Source organism: Prionailurus viverrinus, chromosome B2, assembly GCF_022837055.1.
Source record: "Prionailurus viverrinus isolate Anna chromosome B2, UM_Priviv_1.0, whole genome shotgun sequence".
Classification (NCBI taxonomy): Eukaryota; Metazoa; Chordata; class Mammalia; order Carnivora; family Felidae; genus Prionailurus; species Prionailurus viverrinus.
Window position 1 is genome coordinate 80675894 of NC_062565.1, and position 12356 is coordinate 80688249.

Genomic DNA, 12356 nt, shown 5'->3' on the forward strand with positions numbered 1-12356 from the left:
GACTGAGCCACCCAGGCGCCCCAATAAATATTTTTTAAAGATAAAAAGTAAAATAAAACAAAATAAATTTTATTTTAAAAATAAAATAAAATAATTCTCAGGAGCGCCTGGGTGGCTCAGCTAGTTGAGCATCCGACTCAGCTCAGGTCATGACCTCATGGTTTATGAATTCGAGGCCCGCGTCAGGCTTTGTGCTGACAGTTCAGAGCCCGGAGCCTGCTTTGGATTCTGTGTCTCCCTTGCTCTCTGCCCCTCTCCCGCTTATTCTTTCTCTTTCTCTCAAAAATAAAAACATAAAATAAAATAAAATAAAAACATAAAATAAAATAAAATAAAATAAAATAAAATAAAATAAAATAAAATAAAATAAAAAATAAAATTCTCAATTTCTTAATTACTTAGTTTTCAAGCCAAGAAAAATACAACCAGCTTTAGATGCAAATGATTTACCATTATAGCTGATCACATACAATATAAACTATCAAACTCACTAACCAATTTCTTTGTTACTTTTGCTTTGCTTAGGATCATCAATTCTGAATTATTTTACATCATCTTCATTTAACTTTCTAAAACAAAGATTTTCAAGTTTTGTTAATAACTATTACATTAATTTAAAAATTGCAGACATTACATTACAAATGTATTACTACCTATATATGGACACTATACGCACAATACTATGTATCTGATACACATCCAAACACACATACCTGCCTTGGAGTAGGAGTTGATTTTATTGTTGAGTCTCTGCATAAGCAATAATACTGCTTCCAGCTTGTTGACAATCTCCATCGTGATACCTTTACCACCATCTCCAAGACACTTGGGTTTGTAAGTCAGAAGGAAATGACTCCAGGCTCGCAGCACTACTTCTGCGTCGTCAGCACTGATAAGGAGGCTGTCTCTTAAAAGTGCCCTTACAGTGCCTTCCACCTTTTCTAGCAGATGCCTCCATGGCCGTATAAGATCAACCTGCAATTTCCAGAGCACAAAAACTCATCATAGCCACTGGCCAGAGTCAAATGAACACTCCTTTAAATTAAAAAAAGTGGCCGGGGGGTTGGGGTAGGGGATGCTTGGCTGGCTCTGTTGGTAGAGCATGTGACTCTGGATCTTGGGGTCATGAGTTCGAGTCCCACATTGGGTACAGAGATTACTTAAAAAAAGAATAATCCTATTGGTACTCACCAACACAAAAGACCATCAATCAGACCATGGCATTACAGATGTTTTGCCTGAAAATGTGAAGGCAGACCATTTACCTGCTCAAATCCACCTAGAAGCTCCGTAGTGTCCATTGCACTGTTCATAGCCATGATCTTTAACGTGTGACCAGTAAGGTGTGCCAGGAGCTGCACCAGGCTGGTCTTGCCCACAGAGGCTGGCCCCACAAGGATGACCATCCAGCTCATCTGCACACACTTCATAACTGACTCCAGAGACTGTAATGATTGGTGCAGGAGTGACAGTGGATGGCGAGACAGGAGAGGAGCGTAACTGCCACGGGAGAGGACTGAGTAGCCCAGCTGAAAAACACATGCCAGTGAGGTTTTACAAGTGTGCCTAGTAGTGGGAGCAGAGGAAATCATAGAAAATTGTAAAAGAATAGAGGATTATCCTGCTTGCCTCACCTGAACATCATAGGGAGTGATGTGAAATAGTCTGGTTCCCATGTATGGGCTGGAATTTGAACTAAACACATTCTTGAATACAGCAATGACCTAAATGAAGATGATAATACAGTCAAAACACAAATGATTTCACCAAATTCTGAGCCAAACCTTCTAGAAGACATGAACAGCAACAGAGGTCATAAAACTGAGTGAAGACTAGTCACAATTTTCCTATCATTTTGATTTTTCTCTTATAAAAAGGATAGATAACATTTATTTAAATCTTGAAATGAAAGTAAACTGGAACTCAAACAAAGAGTAGTCACCTAACCTCAAACTATTTGGGATTCCCGTGAGAATGCCCCATAAATTAAAGCCATGGACACTATTGCAAATCTACAGATGAAAAATGAATCTGCTTTCATCATTCAAGATACCACCTAAAAAGAAGTAGAAGAGAATAACAGTCTGAAGATTATGAAGAAAAATGACCATTTCTTAAGCCTCTACTAATGTACTATTATAGTGGGTGCTTTCAACAGGTTATTTCTGATCCTCATACCCTTGCAAAATAGGTATCATTTCTGCTTTACAGATATGGATAATGGGATTCATGAGAGTAACAGGATTTGCTCATGGTAATTGTTTTTAAATCTTGAAGTGACAGGGCGTCTGGGTGGCTCAGTCATTTAAGCACCCGACTCTGGCTCAGGTCATGATCTCATGGTTTGTGGGTTCGAGCTCAGCAGCGGGCTCTGTGCTGACAGCTCAGAGCATGGAGCCTGCTTCAGATTCTGTCTCCCTCTCTGCCTCTCTCCTGGCTCACATTCTGTCTCTCTCTCTCAAAAATAAAGAAATATTAAAAAAAAAAAAAAATCTTGGAAGCCAGTTTCATCCCAAAACACCATTTTAGGTTTATAAATATTTACATAGAATGACACTCAAAGTTATCTCTCTGATTATTTACATTCATTTATCCCTCCCTTACCAGAAATATGATTAGAAAACTTTCCATTAACCTTATTTGCTGGGTTTCTTCTTTTTTAAATTTTTTTTTTAATGTTTATCTTTGAGAGAGAGAAAGAGAGAGAGAGAGAGAGAGAGAGAGAGACACACACACACACAGAGTGCAAATGGGGGAGGGGTAGGGAGAGAGGGAGACACAGAATCTGAAGCAGGCTCCAGGCTCTGAGCTGTCAGCACAGAGCCCCAAGAGGGGCTCAAACTCACGAACCACAAGATCATGACCTGAGCTGAAGTCGGACGCTTAACTGAGCCACTCATGTGTCCCTTTGCTGGGTTTCTTCTAAAGAGGAGTTGGGGCAGGAGGGAAAGATATGGGTGTATAAAATACACTAATTTAGCCCAGAGCAGCAGGAAAAATTCCAGCCACCCAAAATATGTATAAAAAGCTGCATGCTTCTAACAAAGCAGCAATACTCATATTAATCATCATACACTGGACTAAAGTCAGAAAATAAAAATAACAATTATTATAAAATAAGTCATAGAAATAGAATGTACAGTATAGTGACTATAGTTAATATAATACTGTATTACATGGAGTACCTAGGTAGCTCAGTTGGTTAAGCATCCAACTTCGGCTCAGGTCATGATCTCACTGCTCATGAGTTCGAGCCCTCATTGGGCTCTGTGCTAACAGCTCAGAGCCTTACAGCCTGCTTCAGATTCTGTGTCTCCCTCTCTCTCTGCGTCCCCCACGCCCCCCTCATGCTCACTCTCTCTCAAAAATAAATAAAAAATAAATAAACATAGGGGCACTTGGGTGGCTCAGTCAAACATCTGACTCTTGATTTTAGCTCAGGTCATGATCTCATGGTTAGTGGGTTCAAGCCCCGCATCAGGCTCTGCACTGACTACACGGAGCATGCTTGGCATTTTTTCTCTCACTCTCTCTTTGCTTCTCCCCTGCTCGCTCGCTCTCGCTCTCTCTCTCTCTCTTAAAAATAATAAACTTTAGGGGCGCCTGGGTGGCGCAGTCGGTTAGGCGTCCGACTTCAACCAGGTCACGATCTCGCGGTCCGTGAGTTCGAGCCCCGCGTCGGGCTCTGGGCTGATGGTTCAGAGCCTGGAGCCTGTTTCAGATTTTGTGTGTCCCTCTCTCTGCCCCTCCCCCGTTCATGCTCTGTCTCTCTCTGTCTCAAAAATAAATAAACGTTAAAAAAAAAAAATAAAAAAAAAATAATAATAAACTTTAAAAACTAGTAAAAAAATTTTAAATAATAATACCATACTATGTATTTGAAAACTGCTAAGGGAACAGATTTAAAAAGTTGTCATCAAAAGAGAAAAAGTCTTGGGGCGCCTGGGTGGCTCAGTCGGTTAAGTAGTGTCCAACTCTTGATTTCAGCTCAGGTCATGATCTCACTGCCAGGCTTAGCACTGGGCTTGAAGCCTGCTTAAGATTCTCTTACTCCTTCTCCCTTTGCCCCTCCCCTGCTAGTGCACATGCATGCATACTCTCTCTCTTAAAAATATCAGTAAATAAATAATAAATAAATAAGTAGATAAATAAAGCCTTTTGTAGCTGTGTAAGGTGACAGATGTTACCTAGCCTTATTGTAGTCATCATTTCACAATGCACCCAAATACTGAATCATTGTGTTGTACACCTGAAACTCATGTTATATGTCAATTATACCTCAACTAAATAAATTAATAAAAGAGTTTCAGAAACATTAGGAAAAAACTGTAAAGATAAAATCATTATCAGTACCAAACATTGACTACGAGTCAAAAAGCAGCATAGGAGAAAGTGCTCCTGTCACATATTCCTGGGTCCAGGTGATTTCTGAGCTTATATTTCCCTCCAAGGCAGAATATAATCTCATCTCCCTGACAGTCTACCAAAATTAAAATTAAAAATGCTTTCACAATGTAGTTGGTTTAGTTTTATAAAGTCAGACTCAATTTACTCAAATTCTTCCAGCTTTTACAAGTCTTTCTCCTATTATTATTTTTCACTTTTTCAGGTGTGTGAATTACAATAACTGAATTAGAGAAGTGATGGAAATCTTCCACACTCTACAGTAACATACTATCTGAATAACATCAATTATCCAAAAACTGGCCAGTGTCTGGCCACAACAGATATACTATAATTTAGTTAATGAATGAAGAAAATAAAATACCAGCTAATAGTATATAAATTATATATAACAGAGTTGTAAAAAAATAAAAATAAAAAAATACTGGGTGAATATTTTGTCTTAATATACTGACCAAAAGCCACTTGCACATAATGAATGAGTTAACATTTAGCTACAATTGCGATGTAGAAGTGCTGGCTCTACTATTTACTATAGGTGATACCCCATGACTAAGAGCATTGGATCCTCACTATTCAGAGGTCATGATAGTGCCTCCTACCTGCAGCTATTATGAGTATCTTGTGAGATCGGACTTTAAATACCACAAGGCAAAATGAACACATTATTAGTTTATTAGGCTAGGAATTCTAGTGTTACTCCATTTACGAAGGGATATTTTTATTGCCGACGAGATACAGAATACCCTCTTATAGATCTAATTATATTTTCTAGATAAAATACTTTGTAATTCAAAGTTTATTTAAAAACAGAAAACCCTCCTTCTCTACTTGAGTATCACCTATCTCCTCCTGTTTCTCTCCTTTATGCCTAGAAAGATGAAGACCTAATTCTTTTTTTTTAATTTATTGTCAAATTGGCTTCCATACAACACCCAGTGCTCATCCCAACAAGTGCCCTCCTCAATGCCCATCACCCACTTTCCCCTCTCCCCCACCCCTCAAGGACCTAGTTCTTTATTACTGGAGGGCAATATTGCTTTAACAAGGTTTGCAATATTTGGAATTCAGATGGATAAGCAAATTGTGTACTCAAAAGCAAACTAATACATCACGGAGCAACTTAGAAAGGTGCACTTTGAGACTTTGAGGTCAATGAACATTTAGTCTGTTTAACTTTTAAATTCTAAGCAGCTTTGGGGTGCCTGGGTGGCTCAGTGAGTTAAGCGGCCGACTTCAGCCCAGGTCATGATCTCACAGTTCATGAATTCGAGCCCCACGTCGGGCTCTGTGCTGACAGCTCAGAGCCTGGGGCCTGTTTCAGATTCTGTGTCTCCCTCTCTCTCTGCCCTTCCCCTGCTTGCATGCACTCTCTCTCTCTCTCTCTCTCTCTCTCTCTCAAAAATAAACATTTAAAAATTAATTAATTAATTAATTCTAAGTAGCTTTACCGTGTTGAATGTTATGAGTGAGTATGCCCTTTCTCTTAGGAAGAAATCAACTTTCAGATGGAAAGAAACCCAAAGAATAATATGAAACTCACCTTTTCCTTGTCTTCCTTGGTTCTCATTCTTTCACCATAGACCAAAAACACATGCTGACCAGGATCATAACACCCGGGGGACTGGTCAACTAGCATCAACTGACACCAGCGGAAAAGGTCCCGAAGGTTGAATTCCCAGGGTCCTCCTTTTTGCCCCCATTTCTTTTCAACAGTCACTTCGTGATCAATCTAAAAAGAAAACACTATTATTGGGAAACATGTCCCACTGGTAGGCACTGTATTAAGTACTATAATGCATGCATAATCTGAAACAGAAATTAGCAGGTTTGATACAAATGTCTCCTTCACCCAACCAAGACATCTAAACCAGAAATATTCTCTGAGCATTAACCTGATATACAAAATAGATCTGAATTACTATAATCCTCAGATGATTAGTTTATTCCACTAGAAACTGGGACAATTCAATGTGCTTTATTTTTAAAAACACTGGTAAATGTGATAGTGTCCCACGATGAAATGATAGTTCAATTACAGCCATCAAAACAAAGAACAGTTAATACAAGTAGGTACTTACTTGGTTGTTGAAAGCAACCATCTTCTTAACAATATTTTTGTCAATGGCTGGAAACAGAGTACTGGCAATGAATTCCATGTCAACTACTGTAAGGGGATCCACAAAGACCTATAGAATCCAAAAATAACAAGAAGAAAGGCTATAGCATCTCTTCACCAAACACCAAAAATGACTACCACCTATGATGCAAAGTTTTTATTTAACACCAAGGTATCAAACCTCACTTTATATATAAAAATTCAGTTACAGAAATCTTTTTTTGCATTTTAACATACAGAATCACATAAAATATTTTAAACATTTTACACAGAGGTGTTGGTAGTGTTGTTAGCTCCACTCTACTGAATTAAAGAAAAAAAGATAACATACCACTTTTTCAAAGTATATTTTTTAAGTATATTTGTTTTTTTTTTTAATTCCCTATCATTATGTAATAATGCCCTCAGAACTCTAGATGATAGGGCATATGAGCAGTTACTTCAAAATCCCTTCAACTTTTCAATATATTTGATATTTTTCATAATAAATTATTCTGAAAAGATACTCTAATCCTTACTTGTCAACAGAAAAGGACATTAAAGAAAGCTAACATCTAGGGCCATTTCCAAACCTCTAGACTAGTCAAAATTTGGCAAATAAATGTTAAAACAAGTAATCATACATACACACAACTCCTATCTCTGTAAATGAGAATAAAGGCAGTAAGAAAAGACACCAAATGTTAATAATGATTGACCCTTATATGGAGAATACTGGATTTTATTTTTCCCTTTTCTTTAACTACAATGCATTATTTTCACCATTAAAAAATCTCAATGTTTTGGGGTACCTGGGTGGGTCAGTCAGTTAAGCTTCTGACTTTGGCTCAGGTCATGAGTGACCTCACGGTTTAAGGGTTTGAGCCCCATACTGGGCCCTGCACTGACAGTTCAGAGCCTAGATCCTGTTTCGGATTCTGTGTCTTCCCTCTCTCTGTCCCTCCCCCGCTCGCACTGTCTCTGTCTCTCAAAAATAAATAAATATTAAAAAAAAAAATTTTAAAACTTCGATGTTTTCATACATCACACAGATACCTAGAAAGGTCAAATACTGGCCTTTATCCTGAGCACAGTAATAGAAATCTTAGAGGAATGGTGACCTTACTCTCCACTAACTGATAACACATCAGGTCCTCTAGGACTTAAAACAAAGGGACTCACAGCAGGAGGGAAGTGATGATGGGAACTGGATGCATTAGTATTTGTCATATAAAGACATGGAATTGAGAAATACATCATTAAACTGAAGCTCTCTCATTCTTATAATGAGCATCCTAATAGCTACGTGCCAGCAGTCTTATCACCCCCAACACTCCACCTTTGGTCTCCATGGCAACAGCAAATCTTACCTGAGTGAATCTGTTAAGGAAAGATCTTGGCAAGCCCTTCCTCCCACCTCCTTGTCTAAAGGGATTCTGACACCCAAAAATCTTCGTCTTTTCATGCTGTACTTGAAAGCTCATTCCTAACTCAGGAACATAAATTTCTCCTCGGTGGTCAAAACAAGCATTGAGTCCTTCCAATACAGACTGAGAAGCCAGGTTGAGCTATTTGAAGAAAGTGCACACATTTATTACATACACTGTATAACTATAACAAAAAGCAGAGGAATAATAGGCACAAAAGTAGAGTAAGTGTTATCTTCAGGAGGAGGAAGCCAAGTATATTCATCTTATTATTTCATATATATGTGGTAGAGACATCTGAAGGATATAAATTGACAGTAACTTAAGTAAATTGAATACTCAGACTGAATTTTTAAAAAAGCAGTTAAAGTCTTCTCTAAAATTACACTGTATCCACTGTATTCACCTATATGGACCCACCCCGTAAATCATAGCTTACAAAAAAACCATGCCAACACACAGATCTCACTTTTGCACTCTGAGATCTTTAAAGATGAAGACAGCTCTCTACATAATTAAAAAAGTATCTTTCCCAGAACAAATACTGACTGAAATCTCCAAATGGGCTTCAAAGTCATGATATAAACCACATTAATAGATAGACATAATTAACTTTCACTAAGAGTTTTGTGAACAAGAACAAATACAAGGAGTTTCTGTGCCAAAAATGAAAATAGCTGAATGGAGGTTTTCAGATGCTGACTTCAGAGCTCAGGGATGTGAAGTGTGATCGTTTTTAGGTAACATGGACAAATTCAACTGGGAAAATGTGAAATCAATAAAATGCAAATGGACCCAAAAAACCCAGACTATATTATACCAGAATTTAAAGTATCATGTTTATAGAAGCACTCAAAAGCACAAATTCCACTGAATATTCCCAAACAGGTCAAGTTCTAAAAGCTGCTCTTAAATGGGACTGCAGTCAAGAACGCCTTGGGTACCTAGATGCATTTCCACCCAGTAGGAAAATGGTCTCAAGCCTTAAGCTTTAAAACTAGGCATTTTTTCTTTTCTGGCTAAAGAATTTAATACTATCAGACATCTTCTTCTAAAAACTGAGGTGGGTGGGTGGTCCACATGACAGCTCCTTCTCCTTAATATCTCCTCCATGATGAAGCAGCTCAGCTGAAAAGAAATACCACAGTCTGCCCTCCAGCTTCAGATTCCAAAGGAATCTTGTGACCAGACACACTGGCCCACAGCCTTAAATTTTTTATTTTTGTGCATCACTTTTCTCTATCTCCAGTGCCTGTTGGTCACTAAGATCCAGCATTTATCACAGGTATCATGAGGGGCTCCATTCTTCTACTCATTCATTTATCTAACATACACATGTACCACTGACCGTTTTCTCACCATTTTTTTGTATGTCTCAGTTAAGGGTCCAACTTTGGCTCAGGTCAAGATCTCATGGTTCATAAGTTTGAGCCCCGAGTCAGGCTCTGTACTGACAGCTCTGAGCCTACTTCCAATTCTGTCTCCTGTCTCTCTCTGCCCCTTCCTCACTCACTCTTGCTCACTGTCTCAAAAATAAACATTACCAAAAAAAAAAAAAAAAAAAAGACAACTTAAGAGATAGTTTTTCTCTAGTAGCTGGCTTACAAAAGCTGGGGTTTGTAGCTTGTATACACAGGGGCCTCTATATGTGCTTTGTGATAAGTGACTTTTCTCATTCTTAAAAGAGACCATGAAGGATTTTTCTTCATTAGAGAATCTGTCTTTACTAGCAAAAAAGCATGACAACCCACTGAGATATGCCCTAGAAACAAGAAAAGTATGACTACTCTTCCCATTGTGACCCTATCCTTGGAACAACAAACCTCTCACCTCATCCAACACAACCCAATGGCCTGCCTTCAGAGCCGCCAGCAAAGGGCCATCCCGCCAGGCAAACTCTCCTCCCTTGCCACCTTCAACAGGTAGATCTGCTCCAAACAGGTCTGTGATGTCCTTTAAGAGGGGGTAGAAAGGAGGAAAACATTACATTAAAAAATTTACTAGATCCCAAGTCCTTAAGTCTAACCTGATAAATTCTTGAGCCTTATGCTACTTTTCCTTTTTATACCCACCACAACAGAACTAATCAACCTAGCACTCTGTACCAGGAGCCCAGACATGCCCTCAAAAACCTTTTTGTCACAATACTGCAAGTATCAATCGATTGGAGTTGGAGCTCTATATCAGCAGTTCTCAACTGTGGCTATACTTGGAAATTAATTAGTGAGCTTTAAAGACAAAAAACAAAACAAAGACCAATAACAACGTCCAGGGAGTCTCATTTGTCACCTCTTGTCCCATTATTTCCTAAGACTGTTTAAAGGCCATTTTATTTCTACTAATTTTTCCCTTTTAGAAATGACAAAAAACAAGGTTATAACATATACTGAATTGGATAACTATCTCTCAAAAGACAACTAGAATAAAGCATCTAGAGGGGAACAAGATTACAGATATCAGCTATTAACAAACCTAAAAGCAGACTTAATTTGAAGGTCATGTTGGTGTGGTCTTTACCACCATGAAATATCTGAGGTACTGAAAATGTCCTAACTATTTCTGAATAAGAAACTCTATAAACAGATACAAACATTACTCCCTACACTCATCCTCATCAGCTGTAGAATGACTAAGCTTACCGTCTGTTCTGACAAGTTGATTCGAACAAGGATGTTGCCTGAAGCCTTTGCTAATGCTGTCACCAAACTTGTCTTGCCCACACCAGGAGAGCCCTCCAGGAGAATGGGTTTATTCAATTTTGTAGCTCTTAAGAGCCTCTGGGCATTCATAGCAGTGGTGCCTGCACTGAGTGCATAGTCAGCAATATTATTCCTGTGAAGGACAGGTCCTTAAGTAGAGAAAAGAAAAGCCACATAGAAGATGAATATCAGCAAATCATATATACATGTCAAGCCAAGATTTTTAAGAACCTACCAAGCAGACTTTCAGTCAGTGAAGTACCATCTGTGGTGAAAATGCTCAACCCTATTTCAACACTTCACCACTTTTAGATTCATCAACTGCTTTAAAGCAATAGCCAGCAGCACACGTTCTTCAACTGTGCCTACTACTCAGATCTCTCCAGCTCTTACACCTATGCATGTACTTAGGTCTATGCATACATACATAGGTCTTACTGCAAGCACACTTTTCCTTTCACAACCTACACCTGGAATTACTTCAAGTACTTGTACGATTTACCTTTATAAATTGGTATCTTCCTAAAAATCAAGTGTATGCTAGGTGTATCGGCCACATGGTTCCATATAGGCAATTTCATCCAATGTTTTTAGGTCAACAAGACAATTCAGGATGCATCTTTAACCCATAATGTAACTATAATGCAGGCTAATAACAGTTTTATAGGGCTTAACATCTGTACTACTATGTCTCCTGGAATAAACTTTTCATATACCAATTTGGAGGGCTAGGAAAACATCTATTACACCTCAGCTATGGAAGCAGAAGCAAGGACCACTTCAGTCCCATGCCACTAACATATAGCTCCTACATGACAAAATTAAATACTATGACAGTGACTTAGGGAACTTAAATCATTGATGCACCACCAGGGATGAAGAGTAGTACTGAAGAGGGAGAGAGAAAAGGGCTATATTCCATTCGGTCAGGTACCTGGGCTGATTTTGTTCACCAATGAACCCCCAGTAACTGCCACTCTATGCATTTCAGACACTCAACAATTATTGATGTAGGGAGGGAGGAAGGGACAAGAAACAGATGACCCTGCTAGATAAGCAACAATCTTATTCATTCATTCATCCATTCACTCCATCAACAGACATTTTATGAATGCCTGGGATTGCTCATGTCAGGTGCCAGGGAGAGGAAGATGAGTGAGCCAAGTCCTCAACAGTTCACAAAACTGTTTTTGTAAGCAGTGATGAGGGTCATCCTCATGATGATACACCCTGGGCTGAATTATCACTATAGGAAAGCTCTTGTTTTAAGAACCAAATAAAAAACAAATGCATTTTATAAGACATTTTATTCATAGATTAAAAACTATACTTTCCCCTATTTTTATGTGCCAGTTACGTATTTTTAATCGTTCATGCAATTATGATTGGTTATGCCAAGTCAGATTCTAATTCAGATAACTAGTTTGAAAATAATCAGAAGTAGGATACACTAAAAGTCACAACAAAAGTGAAGTACCCATGATCTACAAGAAGAGAACCTTCATTTATTTAAAATCATTCTTACCCCTTGGTATAAAAAATGGATGAATTCCCCAAAGGTTATCTATTCCAGTAAATTCTTTGGCCTTGAGTCTGTCATAAATCATCAATTCATTTTTCTGACACTCTGTAAGTCTCACTATTTTGGAAAGTTTCTTGATTAGGAATTTCAGACATTCTTTGCGAGCCAAGAGAGCTGTACCAAACCCTGAGGAAGTTACCCCTAAA

The 12356-nt window shown here is 38.4% G+C and overlaps 1 protein-coding gene across 1 annotated transcript in view; it reads right to left on the bottom strand.

Moving 5' to 3' along the window:
- Nucleotides 1-12356, bottom strand: part of MDN1 (midasin AAA ATPase 1) — a 173047-nt gene that overhangs the window by 79509 nt on the left and 81182 nt on the right. The window contains exons 35-43 of the mRNA XM_047857750.1: nt 12154-12351; nt 10569-10777; nt 9760-9882; nt 7873-8070; nt 6486-6593; nt 5948-6136; nt 1635-1724; nt 1266-1529; nt 714-975 (exon numbers count right to left, since the gene is read on the bottom strand). Coding sequence (XP_047713706.1) covers nt 714-975; nt 1266-1529; nt 1635-1724; nt 5948-6136; nt 6486-6593; nt 7873-8070; nt 9760-9882; nt 10569-10777; nt 12154-12351 — 1641 coding nt within the window. The remainder of the gene's footprint in view (nt 1-713; nt 976-1265; nt 1530-1634; nt 1725-5947; nt 6137-6485; nt 6594-7872; nt 8071-9759; nt 9883-10568; nt 10778-12153; nt 12352-12356) is intronic.